Genomic DNA, 23,283 nt, shown 5'->3' on the forward strand with positions numbered 1-23,283 from the left:
AGGGGGCACCTGTGACATTAATCCAAAAGAAGGCAAGTTTTACTTGGTTCGTCTCGAAAAAGAACCGTTTTGTGTAACCTCATAACGCTACAAAACCTTACAAAATGTTAAGAACATATGTGTCATATGATCGGGACATCCCATGCCTATTTGAAGATGAAAACCCTTTACAAACAAACTCACTGTCCACTGTTTGTTTATTAGGCTATGCTCTGGAAACTCAGTTTGTTGTAACGTGTTCCGGGTGGAAGGATGAGGGATATCGGATGACCCGGGGAAATAAGGATGATCTGGAGGAACCCAAGGAATACACATATGGACTACGGAAGGATGACTTTTACTTCCTACTTTACGATAAAAGTAGGTTAATTCTTAAAGCATTTTACTATTCTTTTTAATGCTGAGAATATTGGTTATATTTAAAGTGCCATTTGTAGATGAGAGCCGGCGTTACAAGCCTCAGATTATGTCTAGCCGATGTCAACTTGCCATCATGTTTGTTCATGCTTTAACCATACCTTACTTGTGATATCATTAGCCAGTTGAAGAAATGTTATTTTGTTCACTCGATAATCTCGGCAGCTCATACTATTTATAATCGAATAGATTATTCACCAACTCGATAACATTCTGGAACTATTGTTTTTTCTTAGCTGGAGCGGCCTCTCCCAAAATGAAGATGCCGATGGCCCCCGACACCCAGGATACTGCCTACATTGTTGAAGTGAAGGTACTCGATGTTATGAAGGACTTCACGCTGGTGAAGCTACCAATTAAGGTAAGAGGCACGTTTTAAGGGGAATTGGAACGGAAATATTATATCCTTACGTATGTGTGCTTGGAGAACACGATCTCTGCAGGCCATCAGTGACCAGGCACACATACACACATGAAACTTTCCTCAGCAGAAAGTATAACCATGTGGCGAGATAGATAAGAAGCCGACCAGTTGGTTTTTCAGGGAGGGGGGAGCATGTACTAGTGAGTGGGTGATTTATAATTTAACGTACGTTACATCAGCATGTATTCCAGCCATATAGTGAGGAAGAGAGAGGAATATACATTGTATTGTTTATGTTGGACCATAGTCCTCGTTCAACAAGATTCAGATTCAGGATCTAAACATTATGAGTCATCATGAGCACCAATCAAGCTAACGTAGTTTCTCTCTACATATGCGATGCTGCAAATATAGGAAAGACAGTTTTTTAATTATGGAAAGTATTCTTGTTGCAGCTCAATCCTCCACAAACAGTCACGGCTCTGATGGATATGACAAACTTGAATCCAACTGAAGGCGATGGTGGGGGCTTTGGATTAGGTTCTCTTGATAGCTTAGACTTTGGTGGAACAAACAGTTTGGAGGGGCTAGCGGACATTAGCATGAGTGATTTTGGACTTGATGAAGGAGATGGAGACCTGGGTGGTCTTGGCGATGTGTTGAGTGACCTGGGGAACATAGCTGGGGTAGGTGAAACAGGGGGTGGAACAGGGATTGCGGCTGTTGGGTTAGGACCTGGGGATCCATCTCAGGGAACGGGGATGCTTGGAATGGGGTTTGGTCAAGGCATAGACTTTGGTCAAAGTACTGGTCAGAGCATGGGCGCAGGGCAGGGTGTAGTTGGAGGGCAAGGTATGGGTGGAGGGCAAGGTATGAGCGGAGGGCAAGGTATGGGTGGAGGGCAAGGTATGGGCGGAGGGCAAGGTATGGGTGGAGGGCAAGGTATGAGCGGAGGGCAAGGTATGGGCGGAGGGCAAGGTATGGGTGGAGGGCAAGGTATGGGTGGAGGGCAAGGTATTGGTGGAGGGTTAGGTATGGGCGGAGGGCAAGGTATGGGTGGAGGGCAAGGAATGGGTGGAGGGCAAGGTATGGGCGGAGGGCAAGGTATGGGCGGAGGGTTAGGTATGGGCGGAGGGCAAGGTATGGGTGGAGGGTTAGGTATGGGTGGAGGGCAAGGTATGGGCGGAGGGCAAGGTATGGGTGGAGGGCAAGGTATGGGCGGAGGGCAAGGTATGAGCGGAGGACAAGGTATGAACGGAGGACAAGGTATGGGCGAAGGGCAAGGTATGGGTGGAGGGCAAGGTATGGGTGGAGGGCAAGTTATGGGCGGAGGGCAAGGTATGGGTGGAGGGTTAGGTATGGGCGGAGGGCAAGGTATGGGCGGAGGGCAAGGTATGGGTGGAGGGCAAGGTATGGGTGGAGGGCAAGTTATGGGCGGAGGGCAAGGTATGGGTGGAGGGTTAGGTATGGGCGGAGGGCAAGGTGTAGGTGGGAGGCAAGGTGTGAGTGGGGGCCAAGGTATGGGTGGACGGCAAGGTCAAGGTGTGGGTGGACGGCAAGGTATGGGCGGACGGCAAGGTATGGGTGGAGGGCAAGGTATGGGTGGAGAGCAAGGTATGGGTGGAGGGCAAAGTATGGTTGGAGGGCAAAGTATGGTTGGAGGGCAAGGTATGGGCGGAGGGCAAGGTATGGGCGGAGGGCAAGGTATGGGTGGAGGGCAAGGTATGGGCGGAGGGCAAGGTATGGGTGGAGGGCAAGGTATGAGCGGAGGACAAGGTATGGGTGGAGGGCAAGGTATGGGCGGAGGGCAAGGTATGGGTGGAGGGCAAGGTATGGGTGGAGGGCAAGGTCAAGGTGTGGGTGGAGGGCAAGGTATGGGCGGAGGGCAAGGTGTAGGTGGGGGGCAAGGTATGGGTGGGGGCCAAGGTATGGGTGGAGGGCAAGGCATGGGTGGAGGGCAAGGTATGGCTGGAGGACAAGGTATGGGCAGAGGGCAAGGTATGGGTGGAGGGCAAGGTATGGGCGGAGGGCAAGGTGTAGGTGGGGGGCAAGGTATGGGTGGAGGGCAAGGTATGGGTGGAGGGCAAGGTATGGGTGGAGGACAAGGTATGGGTGGAGGGCAAGGTATGGGCAGAGGGCAAGGTATGGGTGGAGGGCAAGGTATGGGCGGAGGACAAGGTATGGGTGGAGGGCAAGGTATGGGCAGAGGGCAAGGTATGGGTGGAGGGCAAGGTATGAGCGGAGGGCAAGGTCAAGGTACGGCTGGAGGACAAGGTCAAGTTTGGGGGGAAGGTATGGGCGGAGGGCAAGGTATGGGTGGAGGACCAGGTGTAGGTGGGGGACAAGGTATGGGTGGGGGCCAAGGTATGGGTGGAGGGCAACGTATGGGTGGAGGACAAGGTATGGCTGGAGGACAAGGTTTGGGTGGAGGGCAAGGTGTAGGAGAGGGAAAAGGTATGGGTGGAGGGCAAGGTATAGGTGGAGGACAAGGTGTAGGTGGGGGGCAAGGTATGGGTGGAGGGCAAGGTATGGGTGGAGGGCAAGGTATGGGCGGACGGCAAGGTTTTGGCGGAAATCAGGGTATGGGTGGAAGTCAAGGTAGTGGCAGAAATCAAGGTTTGGGTACAGGGCAAGGTATGGGTGGAACTCAAGGTATGGGTGGAAATCAAGGTTTGGGTGGAAATCAAGGTTTGGGTGGAAATCAAGGTATGGGTGGAAATCAAGGTATGGGTGGAAATCAAGGTATGGGGGGAAATCAAGGTATGGGTGGAAATCAAGGTTTGGGTGGAAATCAAGGTTTGGGTGGAAATCAAGGTAGGGGTGGAAATCAAGGCATGAGGGGAAATCAAGGTTTGGGTGCAGGGCAAGGTATGGGTGGAAATCCAGGTTTGGGTGGAAATCAAGGTATGGGTGGAAATCAAGGTATTGGTGGAAATCAAGGTAGGGGTGGAAATCAAGGCATGAGGGGAAATCTAGGTTTGGGTGCAGGGCAAGGTATGGGTGGAAATCCAGGTTTGGGTGGAAATCAAGGTGTGGGTGGAAATCAAGGTATTGGTGGAAATCAAGGTTTTGGTGGAAATCAAGGTTTTGGTGGAGGGCAAGGTATGAGGGGAAATCAAGCAATGGGTGGAAATCAAGGTATGGGGGGAAATCAAGTAATGGGTGGAAATCAAGGTATGCATGGAAATCAAGGTTTGGGTGGAAATCAAGGTAGGAGTGGAAGTCAAGGTTTGGGTGGAGGACAAGGTATGAAGGGAAATCAAGGTTTTGGTGGAAATCAAGGTCAAGGTGTTGGGCGGGGTTTCGGAAGAGGGCAAGGTATGAGTGGCGTGCAAAGCAGTGGCGGTTCTCGCGGCATGCGCTACGGCCAACATGTCACTGGATCGGGTCATGGTTCTCGGGGCTACGGTTATGGACAACAAAACTACAGGCAAAGTTCTGCAGCAAATATAGCGGCCAAGCGTGCTCGTGCGGTAAAATGTAAGTCATGTAAAGACAGCATATATATATTATTCATTTTATATGTAGTTTGTCGTCGGCCCCGACGTTAGTGTCCCGGGTTGGTTTTCTTTTGCTATATGTTGCATATTGACCCTGATTTAACATTAGGGCTGCCTTCGAGAACGAAAGGCCGTGGGTTCGATCCCCGTCCGCGTCATACCAAAATAAGTTAAAAGATAGTAGTTGTTGTTACCTTGCCTGGCGCCCCGGCATATATGGGCTAAAACAAGGACTGGTAACAGGTCGGCTTGGAGTCTGAGTAGGGTATTCATGTTACACTACGGCATGTCATCACAGTGGGCTAGCACCATGAAATTGGCATAAGTCCGGACTCGTACAAGCAGCCATAAACACGCACGCACGCACGCACGCACGCACGCACGCACGCACGCACGCACACCGCTATAAAAGTGCGATAGTATTGAACGCGATGTTAAACCCCACTTCATTTCACCAGATTTAACATTGTGTTTTGAGCTCAGAAATCATGATCTCTTTCTTCAAATCACTGCGATTTCATTTTAATGTTTGTTTTGTTGCGAATACAGATATATCAACTTATTATTTACCATAAAACATGGACACGTCTTTGCGGGGATGATATTGCCCGTAGATAGGGTCTACTCATGCAATGCCCTAGCGTAGGGATAACATACCAAGGCAGAGTTGTTACAAGCATAGGGGTCGGGTCAAGGATACATAAGCGATGGTCCCGAAGCGATATTTCTAATAATAATTAGCAAGGACAGAAATATTTCTTTTTCATTTATTATTTACAGTTTTGATATCTTCAAAATTCGTCAATTAAGAAACACTATTTAAAGCTGAATGCCAGTCTTTGACGTGGTTAGTAGTCCGGGGCAATGTCGTGTTGAAGTCATACCCCTAGAGTTGGTCGTCACCCATCTACTGCTCCGTCAAATAATCTGCAAAGGCGCTGATCTTGGGATTGTGTTTTTCTACTTCTTCCAAAGCGCGAACCTAAAGGTCGCCGACATTACACTGTCTCAGCAGTGGGAGGGCAGAAGCACGTCGAACAAAGAGGTTTAAGTGCAACTGCACTATAAACAGCGCGATATTTCGCGAGACATCTCAAATAAGGAGTGACAATTTCAAACCAGTCACCGCTCCACTTTGGACATAAGAAAACCTCTAGCTTATTAAATAAACTAATCTGGATGCTTAATTTTGTCACATATGTAGTTAGTGACTGTGTGATTAAGCATGCGATCTTTTGTTAATAACAAACAACATTTTTGTGGCTTTCATAAATATTTCAACTGTTCTCTTTGAGTGTTTACAGTTGTTGAGCATTTGAATGACGGGGTCAGAGTTCATGTGTCAGAGGTTATGTGAAAAAGCTGGGGGTTTCTCCTTGAAGTATGTGGCGGACATTTGCCCCCGACAGCATTTGCCAGTTTCTCTGGCATGTAAGCGGTACAGTAGTTACAATAAGTTGGGCAGTAATGAGAAAACTCTTACTTGATTATAAAATCTGTCTGGAATGAATTGTTACTGCCATCTGTGTCCCATGTATTCCATACCAAGTGGGTTTGGGTATAATCCACGAACAAGATGTAAAACACAGTCTGGCATTATTTTCCTGTCTCCACCCCGACCCTCTCACACTACTTCACCCCTTTTGTCTACCAGGCGGAGAATGCGAGTTTTCTTTATCTGATGGGTCGGTCGGGTAGCCTAGTGGTTAAAGCGTTCGCTCGTCACGCCGAAGACCCGGGTTCGATTCCCGACATGGGTACAATGTATGAAGCCCATTTCTGGTGATATTGCTGGAATATTGCTAAAAGCGGCGTAAAACCATACTCACTCACACTTTATCTGATAATGAATTAGTTGCCAAGCACCTCTGTCATTCAGCATTTTCCAAAACGTTTTGGACTTCGACTTCCTCAGGGGTCTTTTTCCATTAGTTGGTGCCTAACCGCCTTTACCTATTTTCGGTGACACTGGTATGCAGAAACAATGGTCAACACGTAACTGTGGCAACGGCTACCATCTCATGATCTGAATCACTGTTATATTAAATCTCTTCATTTCCATCTTATGTATTTTGTGTCTTGTTGTCCCTTTCATATTCTTCGTGAACAAGATCCAAGTTCAAGTGCATGAAGAATCTTTTATTGCTTTCTCTTGTTCTTCAGTTAGGCGAAGAGTGACACCTTTTTTGGTTTCCATCTTTTTTTGTAGAATGCTTCACAGAATGAAACCTGCATGTGGGTAGGTAGAAAATCTTAAAAATGAGGTGGAAGTTGACCATTGGATTTATATGTCTAATGTAACACAACACGTTTCGTAGTTCGTAGTTCAGGAATAAATGTTTATTACAAAATGGCTCTGGCTCTGATTCTGGTTTGGGACCTTTTCTTTGTGTGCTGCTGGTGATGTTTGCCTGTCTCGGCCTGTCGTCTGTCGTCTGTCTCTGTAAACCAACTCCGTATTCAAGGGGTAGCAGGGTTTTGCCCTTTGACCTGCCAGCATAGAGTGTGCCTCGTGGAGGACGTCAGCAAGTTCTTATTGTTTTTAACGTATTTGCTAAATCCAGCAACCTCATTAGGTGTATGTTCACTGGCATTTCCTGTGATAATGCATACAGTTCACGGCCTAAACAAGGATTCCTCTAACCCATATACGTTTTTTTAATCACCTGCTTTTCAGCAGCAAATGAATTATCATTAAAATGGAAAGAAGCATGAATGGTAAATGAAAAGGCATTTAATTGTGTTTAGATTAGCTGCACTCCCTAGTTACACTTTTTCCACTACCCTTATACGAATAGTGACAGAAAGCACTGATATACTGAAGTTTCCTTTTAAAATGGCATCTTCAATGCATAGGGATTACAGTGAATTGAATTATACAAATGCTTCAACTAGTTCAACATTTGATAATGCAAGCATTCGAGACATTAATCGTCAACAAAATCCAAGAAAGAAAAGACCATCTGACAACGAAGTATCACAGAAAGAGTGGAATGTGAAGAGGAAATGAGTAAAGTTAGAAATATTTAATAAGATGGACTCTATCAAGCTACTTCTTGGACAAGGAATAGTATCTCAAGTAACAACATTCCACTTTTTGACGATTGTCTTTGATTTTTTCCTTTCTCATAATGGCAAAGGTAGTGCTGACAGTGCTCCATGTACCTGTAGAACTGCTGACAACGCGCTCTACAAGTTACCAGTATTCCTCTTTGGTTAATGAAAACATGTTTATGTCCACTCCCTCAATGTAAAGGCTGCACAAGGATATTTAGCATCGGGCATGCTCCCATCACAGTTCAACAAATTTTCTGAGGGCATAGGATCAGGAAAATTTGGAGAACCATGTATGCAAGAGGTGCATAAGTCTTATGAAGAAATTGTAACAGATTTGTCCAATAAATCGCAGGAAACAGCTCTACATGACGAAATTGCCTGGTCCGTTGCATCTGACAAGAGAGAAGGTATTGGGATAATGAAAGATACACGACATTGTTGGCGAAGAAATGCACCCTGATGTAGTATGGAGATAATACCCACAGCGTACAATAGATTAGAGACCATTTCAAGATCGGATGATCCCCTATTCTCAAAGACATGGACTTCTTGGAGTTAAAAGGATTTTTGACCATTTTGACAGGCTATACGTGCCAGTCTTGTAAATTTACATTATAACAACGCATCAGTGACAAATCTGTGACATCTGCAAGATAACGAGGTGACGCTCAAAATGCTAATGACACCTGACACATGACAAAAGGTGTAACTAGGTGCATACGGAAATTTACTGAGGGGTCCAAAAAGAATGAAGGGAAGGTGTGGTAAAAAGATCTGGACGACAAACCTGGTTCTCTTCGAGTATCGCATCTTTTGGGGAAGGGGAACTTGTGAAAATGATCCAGAAAAGCTAAGGAATAATATCGACAAAATTGTGGATCAATACAAAAGCTGCCACAAAATCTGCCATGCCACATCAAGATGCATAAGTGATCCAAAGTGTGAAACATAACGGAAACAGATCACAAATAAAGATGCGACACAATCTCCTTGTCACATCTTCACACCTTTCCAGTGTACAAGAAAGCTAAATTATATGCATTATGTAAGAACACACATTATATTATATAGCCATGCTTCAGTATGTTGATAAAAAGGTGGTATTTGAGAACATAATTATAGAATGAGAGTTAAAATTGCAATCCTTGACTGGAATGAGAACGTTGACAGACTGATCACATCATGTCGACTATCTGAAACTGTCAAGAATCAGAGGGCACAGATGGGATACCCTGTGCACGAGAGGAAGACATTTGGATTGCGTGATGTGTTGTGACTGATGTGAATGGAAATTTATATGGTGATCACACTAATATGTGAATAGTATCATAAGAAGGTGATTATGTAAGGTGGTTGTAAATCATTTACTCTCAAGCAACAGTGTGATATTATGAAATATCAATGAAATTTCAAAGTCATATTTTCATGTAGGTTGAGGATAATACTGTCCTTGACATACACGTAAATTAAACTTTCTACATATTAATCCTGTATAATTATATAAGGCATCGACCCTCCCATTAGCGTCACGTGACATAGGCCATGTGCGGTTCTAACCATACCCCCAACTGGTGTATCACAGCCTGCTTACTGTGTGGCAGCGAGGATTGGACCCACCTGCTACAGGGAAGAATGCGCGGCACTACCCTACAGCGAGTTGCTTCAGATGCTCACCATCATTAACTTGGCTCACTTGCTTTTGAAATGACCCCTGTAATCCTCTATTGTTTTACCAATCAAACCGCTTTTTCATTTTTCCAACAAAGGTCATTGTCAGTGTGACAAGGTCAGATTAATTGTAAAGTTTACAGGAGTTTCATCCAGTGTCACAATGATATGCATAATGTCATTCCAGCATGTGGTCATTTATGAGTCCCATGTGAAATGACAAGTGTTTCAGAACAGAGTGCGACGTATCAGACCAAGAGAGTTGATTTGATTTTCTTATCAGGTTAGCTAGAAGCATGGTACTTTTGATGTGAAAATCTAGTCATTTGTTTACAGAAAGCGAAAGTTTGTCTGTTTGTTAGTTGTTGCAATATTCCAGCTGTATGATGGCAGTCTGTAAATAATCGAATCTGTACCAGGCAATCCAGTAATTGACATCATGAGCATCTATACGCAATTGGGATACGATGACGTTGGTCAACCAAGTCAGCGAGCCTGACTACCCGATCTCGTTAGTCGTTTCAAACGAGTAGCATCATCGCCAATTCTTGAACAGTTCTACTGTGTCTGTGCGTGCGTGCGTGCGTGCATGCGTGCGTGAGTGCGTGCGTGTGTTTGATGACAACATCTGCTCGGCCAATCTAACTCATCCAACATATTAAAAAGGAAACTTGAGAATATACAAACTTGCGTTGTAATTTACACATGTTAAATTTGAATTACCTTTCACGCCTGTAATGCCAAGGGTTTCTGTGTAACAAACCTGGATCCTGATAGTGATAAATAGACACCCAAATAGAAACAATTTCAATGTATTCATTGTAAAGAAAATAACGCAGTTTGCCACCGTTTTATAATCCAACTCTTATCTATTAACCTTCCAATTCCATTTTTTCAATATGAATCCGAATGTATTTGCAAACCAAAGAAAAAATCAAACAGTAACTATGTCGTCCGCATATTATAAACTGACGATCTTTAGGAAGCATACCGATCAGTATTTCAAAATGACGTTTTGATTCCACACACGTTGATGCAAATATTTTATTACGAAAGTTTAATCATTTGGCGAGACAGATAAGAGGCCGACCATGTGATATTCTTCGGGGACCCTGGGATTTTGTCCAAAAACAGAAATTTCTTGAACAAAATTATAAAGCTTCAGACTGTTGAAAAGAAGAAGAAATTGTCTGCCACAAAATTCCATTCGTTCGAAGAGTTTTTCTTTTTCTTTAACATATATTCATATTCATAGTTTTTTTGTTTTTTTAAATATGGTTTTGCAGCTGTAGCTGTACCTTGATACTCTCTTGGGCACGTCACAGTTCCTTTACATGCCGCCATCTCATGGCAAGAGTACTACTGTTACCAGGCAACAAACAAACACATAATTTATTTTATGAAAATTGTGTGAGTGACGGGTGCTACCTCCTTTAATGTTCACCGCTATTTTGTCTTTTACACGTAACTAAACTGATTTGTCGGATAATCGAGACTGGTTACGCTGAGGCGTTGACGTTTTATATTTATAGGTTGGCCAGAATGACTGTCAATATCTAGCAACTATTTTTACCTACCGATCTACCTTTAATCAAGCCATTAGTAACAATACCCTGTGATAACATAATGGGTCATTTTTTCCCTTTCATGATTAAACCATATAATTTCACAATACGTTCTGTCGGTATATTCAAAATGTACTTATGGATACATTTGTCTATCAGTACTGTGAACTGCTTTAAGGTGTTAATGTCTTTTTTCTCGGGTATATGGACAGTAAACTGGTGAACAGTGAAGTATAACCATTTTCAAAATGGAATTTCTCATTATCGATTTCAGAGATTATAAAATGTAAAAAATGGTAAAGAAACATTTGTTTGTTACAATATTGATATATTTCTTCTTCATCCTCATCCTCCTCTTCTCCTTCCTCTTCTTTCCCCCTTCTTCCTCTTCCTCCTCTTCTTCCTCTTCCTCCCCTTCTTCCTCTTCCTCCTCTTCTTCCTCTTCCTATTCCTTCTCTTCTTCCTCCTCTTCTTCTTCCTGTTCCCCCTCTTCTTCCTCCTATTTCTATTCCTCCTCTTCTTCCTCCTCTTCTTCTTCCTCTTCCTATTCCTCCTCTTCTTCCTCCTCTTCTTCCTCATCTTCTTCCTCATCTTCTTCCTGTTCCTCCTCTTCTTCCTCCTCATCTTCCTCCTCTTCTTCTTCCTCTTTCTAATCCTCCTCTTCTTCCTCCTCTTCTTCCTCCCCTTCTTCCTCTTCCTATTCCTCCTCTTCTTCCTCTTCCTATTCCTCCTCTTCTTCCTCCCTTCTTCCTCCTCTTCTTACTCTTCCTATTCCTCCTCTTCTTTCTCTTCCTATTCCTCCTCTTCTTCCTCTTCCTATTCCTCCTCTTCTTCTTCCTCCTCTTCTTCCTCCCCTTCTTCTTCTTCTTCTTCCTCTTCCTATTCCACCTCTTATTCCTCTTCCTATTCCTCCTCCTCCTCTTCTTCCTCCTGTTCTTCCTCCCCTTCTCCCTCTTCTTCTTCCTCTTCCTATTCCTCCTCTTCTTTCTCTTCCTATTCCTCCTCTTCTTCCTCTTCCTATTCCTCCTCTTCTTCTTCCTCCCCTTCTTCCTCTTCCTCCTCCTCTTCTTCTTCCTCTTCTTCTTCTTCCTCTTCCTCTTTTTCTTCTTACCCATCATAGTTTTGCTGTCAATAAAGATGTATCTCCATATATATTTGTTATCTGCCACCCATACTGTGTTTTTAAAACGTATGGTCCTTACGTCAAATAAATATAACAAAAAGACATAGTGTTCGTTTTCCTGTCCATAGTCCGATCAGGTTTGCAAAGGTTGAAGAAAGAAGAACGGGCAGCGTTTGTCGTAGCAGCCATTGTCCATAAGGGGAAGAGGTCCCTGGAGCAGAGCAAGTCTACAGGGAACCTTCTCAAGTCCGTCAATATTGTCTCCACCTTAGCGTCCGTCGTGAACCGTATTGTGAGTATACTGAGTAAAATAGAATCATTTGATGTTAGGTGTGTTCATGAATCATAAAGTGATTATACTGAGTAACACAGGAACGTTTTATGTAAATTAGTCCATGAATCATATTGTGATCATACTGTGTAAACCAGGAACATTTTATGTAAATCGGTCCATGAATCATAAAGTGATAATACTGAGTAACACAGGAACGTTTTATGTAAATAAGTCCATGAATCATATTGTGATCATACTGTGTAAACCAGGAACATTTTATGTAAATTGGTCCATGAATCAAAAAGTGATAATAATGAGTAAAAGATGGTCATTTTATATAAATTAGTTCTTGAATCATATTGTGATAATACTGTGTAAAACAGGGTCATTTTATGTAAATTAGTGCTTGAATCATATTGTGACCATTCTGTGTAATACAGGGTCATTTCATGTTAGGATGATTGATGTTAGGTTAATATATGCATGATACCGTTTTAATGATAAGTGAATATATTCATAAGTTGTTCGTTCCTGGTCAAGTCTATTTTATAGAGCACATGGTTTGTAGCAATTGTGAAACATGTTTATAAAACTCTTCCTGATGTACAAGTATAAAAAGATTACAGAGGGAAAATACATCAATATATTCATTACACTGGACAATTTGATCATCGCTGTTTGATGAGTTTGAAAATCACTCAAATGACCTTTTTCGACCTCCACAATGAATCTCACGTGTATGTAAGGGTGAGAGTGAGTGAGTATGGTTTTACGCCGCTTTTAGCAATATTCAAGCAGTATCACGGCGATGTACCCATGTCGGGAATCGAACCCGGGTTTTCGGCGTGTCGAGCGAACGCTTTAACCACTAGGCTATCCGACCGCCCCGGTGTATGTAAAGAATACCACTGGACAATCAGCCCTGCTCTCTTACTCCATTCGTTGTATTCCTTTCCAGCCAGTGTCTGATGATGAGAGTTTGGTTACTAAAACCATGAAAGATGGACAGTCGGACAACAAGTGGGGTGAACTCTGGAAAGACGTCAAAAAGCCGACGAGCACAATAGCAAAGAAAATCATCGCCCATGTAAGTACCAGCTTTGAGAAGCGTTCGTAAAAGCATGCATTACCACAGCTTCGCGTCACTCCCTCCGGCAGTCGACCCCCCACTTGGAAGTCAGATTTCATATTCTATTTACTCATATACTATGCGTCAAAAAGTGAGAGAAAATGTTTGACGTAGCGTATCGTCTATTGTTATATTAATATATACAGTCATAAATATAATAATTGGACTGACACGCCCGAAAATCACGCTCAAAGCGGCGTGAAGCCCAACCCATCCCACTTACTCGTTTGGTGAGGGGCTCGGCAGTCCCAGTCGTCTAATGCTCTGCAATTTGCTGTGAAAGTTGCGGCCCTTAGGGGTGCCAGAAATTCCGGTTCGCCGTTACTTATGTTGTCAACAACATATCCATTCTCGTTGATTTTACCCGAGTGAGTGAGTGAGTTGGGTTTAACGCCGCTTTTAACAGTATTCCAGTTATATCACGGCGTGCCAGCTTAATGTGGGAGGAAAGCCCGAAGTGATGCAGGTCTAAGACATTTACCACTTCGGTGAAACCAACGAGAACGGGTATGGTGCTGACAAACCTGGAAACATAATTGGTGCGAACTGGGATTCGAACCCACAATCATAGGTTTCTGGCGTGCACAAGGGACGCAACTCTTCACAGCGAATCGCGGCGCCTTAGACGACTGGGCCATCCGTGCCCCCCTGATTTTACTTGAATGAAAGAAAGAAAAAACTTCTTTCCATATCAAAGCACATAGAATACAAGACCCGTGAAGATCAGACGGAGAAAAGGTCTTTAACCACCCATGCTTGCCGTAAAAGGCGTTTATGCTTGTCGTAGGATGGGACTAACGGGATCGGGTAGTCAGGCTCGCTGACTTGGTTGATGCATGTCATCGTATCCCAATTGCGTGGATCGATTGCTCATGATGTCAATCGTTAAACAACCAACAAAAAAACAAAGAAACATGAAATACTGGCCACAGCGGCGTTAAAACCAAACTCACTCACTCACTCACTCACTCACTCACTCACTCACTCACTCACTCACTCACTCACTCACTCACTCACTCACCCACTCACTCACTCACTCACTCACTCACTCACTCACTCACTCACCCACCCACCCACTCACTCACTCACTCACTCACTCACTCACTCACTCACTCACTCATTCAATCACTCAATCACTCAATCACTCAATCACTCACTCAATCACTCAATCACTCAATCACCCACCCACTTTGTTCCAGTCGAGGGAAGATATGGTTGACATTCTGAACCACAGCTCAAGTCAGATCAGCAGTATGAATGGTGACCAAGTCGGAGCCCTTGCTGGTGGTCTGGCCATGGTGTTGGCGGTGCCGTCGCGTACATCACTTCAAGCGGCGGTAAAATATATGTTTGTGTTTTGATTAATGCGGCAGTCATCACGGTTACAGCAACACTCAGGCGGCCTGTAAATAATTAAGTCTGGCCGAACAAACCAGTGACCGATATCACAAGAATGTAGTACGATGACGCTGCCTGTACATCATTAAGTCTCGACCAAACAAACCAATGATTCTTACGATGACACGGTGGATTGTTACTGTACATCGTGTTGGGGTGGATTGTTACTGTACATCGTGTTGGGATGGATTGTTACTGTACATCGTGTTGGGATGGATTGTTACTGTACATCGTGTTGGGATGGATTGTAACTGTACATCGTGTTGGGATGGATTGTAACTGTACATCGTGTTGGGATGGATTGTTACTGTACATCGTGTTGGGATGGATTGTTACTGTACATCGTGTTGGGGTGGATTGTAACTGTACATCGTGTTGGGATGGATTGTAACTGTACATTGGACTGGGGTGGATTGTAACTTCATCGGGTTGGAGTGGATTGTAACTGTACATCGGGTTGGAGTGTATTGTAACTGTACATCAGGTTGTGTGGATTGTAACTGTACATCGGGTTGGAGTGGATTGTAACTGTACATCGGGTTGTGTGGATTGTAACTGTACATCGTGTTGGGATGGATTGTTACTGTACATCGTGTTGGGATGGATTGTTACTGTACATCGTGTTGGGGTGGATTGTAACTGTACATTGGGCTGGGGTGGATTGTAACTGTACATCGTGTTGGGATGGATTGTAACTGTACATCGTGTTGGGATGGATTGTTACTGTACATCGTGTTGGGATGGATTGTTACTGTACATCGTGTTGGGGTGGATTGTAACTGTACATCGTGTTGGGATGGATTGTAACTGTACATTGGACTGGGGTGGATTGTAACTTCATCGGGTTGGAGTGGATTGTAACTGTACATCGGGTTGGAGTGTATTGTAACTGTACATCAGGTTGTGTGGATTGTAACTGTACATCGGGTTGGAGTGGATTGTAACTGTACATCGGGTTGTGTGGATTGTAACTGTACATCGTGTTGGGATGGATTGTTACTGTACATCGTGTTGGGATGGATTGTTACTGTACATCGTGTTGGGGTGGATTGTAACTGTACATTGGGCTGGGGCGGATTGTAACTGTACATCGTGTTGGAGTGGATTGTAACTGTACATAGGGTTGGAGTGGATTGTAACTTCATCGGGTTGGAGTGGATTGTAACTGTACATCGGGTTGGAGTGTATTATAACTGTACATCAGGTTGTGTGGATTGTAACTGTACATCGGGTTGGGGTGGATTGTAAGTGTACATCGGGTTGTGTGGATTGTAACTGTACATCGGGTTGGAGCGGATTGTAACTGTACAACGGGTTGTGTGGATTGTAACTGTACATCAGGATGAGTGGATTGTAACTGTACAATGGGTTGTCTGGATTGTAACTGTACATCGGGCTGGGGTGGATTGTAACTGTACATCAGGTTGTGTGGATTGTAACTGTACATCGGGTTTAGAGTGGATTGTAACTGTACATCGGGTTGTGTGGATTGTAACTGTACATCGTGTTATCTGGATTGTAACTGCACTACAAGTGTGTGGATTGTAACTGTACATCGGGTTGTGTGGATTGTAAATGTACATCGTGTTGTCTGGCTTGTAACTGTACATCAGGTTGTGTGGATTGTAACTGTACATCGGCTTGGGTGGATTGTAACTGTACATCGGGTTGTGTGGATTGTAACTGAACATCAGGTTCTGTGGATTTCAACTGTAGATCAGCATGGGGTGGATTGCAACTGTACATCCGGTTGTAGTGGATTGTTACTACATCGGGTGGAGTGGATTGTTACTGTACATCGGGTTGTGTGGATTGTAACTGTACATCAGGTTGTGTGGATTGTAACTGTACATCGGGCTGGGGTGGATTGTAACTGTACATCGGGTTGTGTGGATTGTAACTGAACATCAGGTTCTGTGGATTGCAACTGTAGATCAGCATGGGGTGGATTGCAACTGTACATCTGGTTGTAGTGGATTGTAACTACATCGGGTGGAGTGGATTGTTACTGTACATCGGGTTGTAATAGATTGTAACTACATTGGGTTGGAGTGGATTGTAACTGTACATCTGGTTTGAAGGGATTGTAACTGTACATCGGGTTGTGTGGATTGTAACTGTACATCGGGTTGTGTGGATTGTAACTGTACATCGGGTTGTGTGGATTGTAACTAATCGGGTTGTGTGGATTGTAACTGTACATCGGGTTGTGTGGATTGTTACTGTACATTGGGTTGGGGTTGATTGTAAGTGTACATCGGGTTGGGATGGATTGTAACTGTACATCGGGTTGGAGTGGACTGTTACTGTACATCGGGTTGGAGTGGATTGTAAGTGTACGTCGGGTTGTGTGGATTGTAACTGTACATTGGATAGTGTGGATTGTTACTGTACATCGTGTTGGGATGGATTGTAACTGTACATCGGGTTGGGATGGATTGTAAGTGTACATCGGGTTGGAATGGATTGTTACTGTACATCGTGTTGGAGTGGATTGTTACTGTACATCGGATTGGGATGGATTGTAACTGTACATCGTGTTGGAATGGATTGTTACTCTACATCGGGTTGGAGTGGATTGTTAATGTACATCGGGTTGGAGTGGATTGTAACTGTACATTGGGCTGGGGTGGATTGGAACTGTACATCGGATAGTGTGGATTGTAACTGTACATCGGGTTGTCTGGATTGTAACTGTACACCGTGTTGGGATGGATTGTAACTGTACATCGGGTTGGGATGGATTGTTACTGTACATCGTGTTGGGGTGGATTGTAACTGTACATCGTGTTGGGATGGATTGTAACTGTACATTGGACTGGGGTGGATTGTAACTTCATCGGGTTGGAGTGGATTGTAACTGTACATCGGGTTGGAGTGTATTGTAACTGTACATCAGGTTGTGTGGATTGTAACTGTACATCGGGTTGGAGTGGATTGTAACTGTACATCGGGTTGTGTGGATTGTAACTGTACATCGTGTTGGGATGGATTGTTACTGTACATCGTGTTGGGATGGATTGTTACTGTACATCGTGTTGGGGTGGATTGTAACTGTACATTGGGCTGGGGTGGATTGTAACTGTACATCGTGTTGGAGTGGATTGTAACTGTACATAGGGTTGGAGTGGATTGTAACTTCATCGGGTTGGAGTGGATTGTAACTGTACATCGGGTTGGAGTGTATTATAACTGTACATCAGGTTGTGTGGATTGTAACTGTACATTGGGTTGGGGTGGATTGTAAGTGTACATCGGGTTGTGTGGATTGTAACTGTACATCGGGTTGGAGCGGATTGTAACTGTACAACGGGTTGTGTGGATTGTAACTGTACATCAGGATGAGTGGATTGTAACTGTACAATGGGTTGTCTGGATTGTAACTGTACATCGTGCTGTCTGGATTGTAACTGTACATCGGGCTGGGGTGGATTGTAACTGTACATCAGGTTGTGTGGATTGTAACTGTACATCGGGTTTAGAGTGGATTGTAACTGTACATCGGGTTGTGTGGATTGTAACTGTACATCGTGTTATCTGGATTGTAACTGCACTACAAGTGTGTGGATTGTAACTGTACATCGGGTTGTGTGGATTGTAAATGTACATCGTGTTGTCTGGCTTGTAACTGTACATCAGGTTGTGTGGATTGTAACTGTACATCGGCTTGGGTGGATTGTAACTGTACATCGGGTTGTGTGGATTGTAACTGAACATCAGGTTCTGTGGATTTCAACTGTAGATCAGCATGGGGTGGATTGCAACTGTACATCCGGTTGTAGTGGATTGTTACTACATCGGGTGGAGTGGATTGTTACTGTACATCGGGTTGTGTGGATTGTAACTGTACATCAGGTTGTGTGGATTGTAACTGTACATCGGGCTGGGGTGGATTGTAACTGTACATCGGGTTGTGTGGATTGTAACTGAACATCAGGTTCTGTGGATTGCAACTGTAGATCAGCATGGGGTGGATTGCAACTGTACATCTGGTTGTAGTGGATTGTAACTACATCGGGTGGAGTGGATTGTTACTGTACATCGGGTTGTAATAGATTGTAACTACATTGGGTTGGAGTGGATTGTAACTGTACATCTGGTTTGAAGGGATTGTAACTGTACATCGGGTTGTGTGGATTGCAACTGTACATCGGGTTGTGTGGATTGTAACTGTACATCGGGTTGTGTGGATTGTAACTAATCGGGTTGTGTGGATTGTAACTGTACATCGGGTTGTGTGGATTGTTACTGTACATCGGGTTGGGGTTGATTGTAAGTGTACATCGGGTTGGGATGGATTGTAACTGTACATCGGGTTGGAGTGGACTGTTACTGTACATCGGGTTGGAGTGGATTGTAAGTGTACATCGGGTTGTGTGGATTGTAACTGTACATTGGATAGTGTGGATTGTTACTGTACATCGTGTTGGGATGGATTGTTAATGTACATCGTGTTGGAGTGGATTGTTACTGTACATCGGATTGGGATGGATTGTAACTGTACATCGTGTTGGAATGGATTGTTACTCTACATCGGGTTGGAGTGGATTGTTAATGTACATCGGGTTGGAGTGGATTGTAACTGTACATTGGGCTGGGGTGGATTGGAACTGTACATCGGATAGTGTGGATTGTAACTGTACATCGGGTTGTCTGGATTGTAACTGTACATCGTGTTGGGATGGATTGTAACTGTACATCGGGTTGGGATGGATTGTAACTGTACATCGGGTTGGAATGGATTGTTACTGTACATCGGGTTGGAGTGGATTGTTACTGTACATCGGGTTGGAGTGGATTGTAACTGTGCATCGGGTAGGAGCGGAATGTAACTGTACATCGGGTTGGAATGGATTGTTACTGTACATCGTGTTGGAGTGTATTGTTTCCCTTCTCGTTCTATCGTGTCTAAGCTCACACGCGTTGTTTTTCTGGAGTTTCTGATATGACATGGTTATGGCCCAAATACCCACTGCAATATGATGTCGATGAGATCACGGATTTCATTTTGTATCAGTATATAACTGTAGGAACATGTAACTATATGTAGTGTATACACTAAGGACTTCACTAACATTATTAAACTCGAATTGTTCATGAAGGTGAAGAGCGTCGGTATTGGGTTGAAGGCTGCTGAACAACTCCAAAACATCACCACTCAAAGACCCTATCCGGCCAAGGAGGAAATCGAGCATGGATCAAAAGGTTGGTGGAATACAAATACCATGCACAATTCAGATACCCGCAGACTCTTGCTTAATGCTTTCGGTTTATGATCAAGTTATCCTCATCTATGGATGTATTTTCCCGGATAATATTATTGAACGTTCAAAAAGGCACTCCCGACGTGAGTGTCGGTTAAAAATAGATTATCAGGACGACTAGTGAAGGTTGAAGTAGTCCAAATACAACGAGGAACAAGTCCCAAAATGAATGTGTACAATACGTATGTGGAATAATCGTAACGCACCAGCGAGAGAGACCTCGCCCTCTGCAGACAGAAGTAACATCGGATCACACGAACCTTGCCGGCAGTGGATGACACGTGCCTCTCGGAATGAACTTGGCGTTACAAGTTTCCCTGAAGTCATAGCAGACGAATGTGTATGTATAGAATATTTCGACAACGCATTTCAGTCACGACCCAGAACGTAGGCTCAGACATGCATAGGTTGCGATGAAGTCTTCGTGAAAGTAACTGCAGCAAACTCAAGATATGTCGGTGTCAGTGAACAAGGTGGCATAGCTGGGTAAAAACCATTATGGGCCTCTCGTCAGCCTTAGAAGAAATTCCGGTTCGTGGTTGGCAGACAGAATTTCGGTGAAACCTCTTGTCGTCGTGTGAATCAGCTAGATAGCTAATAAAACAACTGGTTTGTAATTACGTAAGCGTCTATGCTTGGTCCTAGTGCCTATACGGATTACAACTTGTAAATGAAGTTACATCATCATAATCGAGTTAACTGATGGCGAGTTAACCGGAGTCAAATGTTAAAGCATTCTGAAACAGTGAAAGCGTCATTAACCCGAACTCCTTTAACTTGAAATATTGCTTCTATATGATCTTTAGAGGCTCTATGGTTTAATATCACTACAGTGGTAATCTCGAATAACGGATAACGATATATTTTCGATGGTCTTCAGGACCAAGTAAACAAGGTAGATATATCTGAGTGGTAATTCTTATTGCCGCAGCGTCAGCGTGAGTATTTCTTATAACCCAGATAGTTCATGTCTATAAAAAGTACTTTCTTATTTTGGGTAAATATATGCATGTGTCAACTATATCTGACATCCCAAAGTCCTGTAAGAATATCACTAAAACATTATCAATGCTTCTTCTTGTGCTATTCACAAAGATCTGTAGACCTTTCAATAATATATTAATTTGACCTGAAACTAAACCTTCTGTTATCTATTTGTAGTAAAAATAGACACTATTACCATGAATATCATTCCCAACACAAAAGATAGTGTTCTACTTTAACATACCAGTAGTATCATTAACTCTCTAACCAATAGGTCGATGGGTCGATGCCCTACTCACATTTCTCGAATAAACATTTAGAATATACTTCTAATGGAAACTTGTTTAACAAGTATAATATTATACAAAACAGTGTTTAAGCCGAAAGTCGATGACTCAAATACTTATACGAGATGTGGTTGAAAAGTTCTGAGATAAACTAAGAATGATGTAAAGTACTGTCAACTTTTACTTGACTCTAAAACCTGAAGACATGTCCATTCCTCTTTTGTGTGGATTCCAAAGCTCTATTAAAATCCATACAAACAGAGATATATTGCTGGGTCCAGCAAATGTACCACCAAATCCCTGTCTCAAAGACTAACCATAATACTTAATACAACACAAGAAAGACTTTCTATATATTCACAGGAAGTATTTGAGACAAGTGGAATTAATGTCATGTTGATTCTAAAAAATTCAAGGATTTGCTTGACGTTTTGCAATCTCAGAAAAGAAGTTCCATTCTGTCAAAACATTTAATTTTTCAACTTTGTATACCACTATCGTACATGACAAACTTAAGGAAAAACTTCATTTCTTGATCCATGGGGCTTTGTTTCAAAACGTGGTGAACACAGATACAGTTACGTATCTATATTCAGAGATTCAGAGCAATTTGTGAAAAATAAAACCAAATGCCATCTGAAGCTTGCTGAGAAAACAATATGTGAAATGCTGGACTTCTTCATTGATAACATCTACGTAAACTTTGGGGGTGAGACAATTAGGCAAGAAGTAGGCATCCCTATGCGCATTAATAGTGCTCCCCTTCTTGCGGATCTGTTTCTTTAGGCATATGAATCGGAATTTCTCTTCGGATTGACAAAGTCAAAAAAGGTAATTTGGCCAAGAAGTTTAACTTATGCTTCAGGTATATCGATGATCTGATATCGCCCAATAACAATCAAATAGCCAATTCCCTTCCACTGATTTACTCACCTGAACTAGAAATAAAGGTGACCAGAATTACCGCCTCATCTGTTTCATATTTAGATCTATGCATCAAAAGTGACAAAAGACTCTACACATGACTGTATGACAAGAGGGATGACTTCAACTGTCGAGCAATATTCAAGTAGTTCCAGCATTTGATGTTTACATTTCGCAACTTTTGAGATACAATCGAGCATGCATTTCTACCGAGATTTCAAAGAGTGTCACAGGACTCCTGCTCAGAAGTTGTTTGATCAAGGTTATAACATTCAAGGCCTCAGTAAAGCTTTCAAAACGTTTCATGGTAGACATGTGGACGACATTTCCAAATTTGACCCATCAGTGACAAAAATGATGTCCGATGCAATTCCTTATTTTGACTTGTACCATTTGTTTCAAACTTGTTATTAGGTGAACAATTGACTTGCCTTTGCATGTATTTGTGACGGTTGCCACCGGTAGGGCAGGGTACGCTCACCTTTTCGCGAACACCTGGTATTATTACTATTCGATAGTGATTCATAACCACATCCTCATGATATTGTCGGAATAGTACAATCGACTCTGCTTCAGGCAAAGATTTCTATTGGATATGGAAAGGATTTTGTCGCTTTATTGTACATCTTCAGCAGTTTGGATGTATTAAGTACAATACCTTTCATGGTGATAGGCTCCATTTGCACCAAATACGCAACCAGGCAGCATGTTTCTGCAGGCATCAAAGTGACTAGGTATTCTCTGTTAATGAAACTCGACAGAGCTGGATACCGCGCTCTCATCAAGTATTCCATCTGAAAGTGCGAACTCCAACAGCCATCAATGTAGGCCCGGACTTTTGGGGATGATGCCCCTTCCTTTGCCCCAGATAGGGAGATGGAGTTCAAGAGGGAAAGAGAGAAAACCAAGACCATGATGGCCTTCACCTGTCAACAACAAGGCAAATATTGATGACATACATGTTATGATTATGGATGATCGACGACTCACGAAGCGAATACATAGTATAATTGTGAACACAGGAATAAAGCGGTTATGACAAGCTTGGTTCAAAGACAGAAACGCTCTAATGGATCATCATCACTCGTGAGAAGTTACATCATTAAGAAGCAGGCTTAGCTGATTTTGTTTAGCTATTTGTAACCATGAATGAGTCTTGGGTTCATAACTATCAGCCAGAGAAGCAGTGGACTCCTCCAGGACAATGCACCTATGCACAGGTCTGCTGTCGCCATAGCTGCACTTCACCAGACTTGGCACCGTCAGATTTCCACCGCTTTCCAAATTTGAAGAAAGAGCCGTCTTGCAAGCATTATGCAAATGATGATT

The 23,283-nt window shown here is 43.2% G+C and overlaps 1 protein-coding gene across 1 annotated transcript in view; it reads left to right on the plus strand.

Annotated features, from left to right (window-relative positions):
• Window positions 1–4,137: 4,137 nt before the first annotated feature.
• Window positions 4,138–23,283, plus strand: part of LOC139468347 (polycystin-1-like protein 2) — a 38,576-nt gene continuing 19,430 nt past the window's right edge. The window contains exons 1-5 of the mRNA XM_071250254.1: window positions 4,138–4,261; window positions 11,823–11,986; window positions 12,927–13,055; window positions 14,297–14,434; window positions 19,598–19,700. Of these exons, the coding sequence (XP_071106355.1) occupies window positions 4,138–4,261; window positions 11,823–11,986; window positions 12,927–13,055; window positions 14,297–14,434; window positions 19,598–19,700 (658 nt within the window). The remainder of the gene's footprint in view (window positions 4,262–11,822; window positions 11,987–12,926; window positions 13,056–14,296; window positions 14,435–19,597; window positions 19,701–23,283) is intronic.

This window comes from Haliotis cracherodii, unplaced genomic scaffold, assembly GCF_022045235.1.
Source record: "Haliotis cracherodii isolate W230 unplaced genomic scaffold, xgHalCrac1.p SCAF_2, whole genome shotgun sequence".
Taxonomy (NCBI): Eukaryota; Metazoa; Mollusca; class Gastropoda; order Lepetellida; family Haliotidae; genus Haliotis; species Haliotis cracherodii.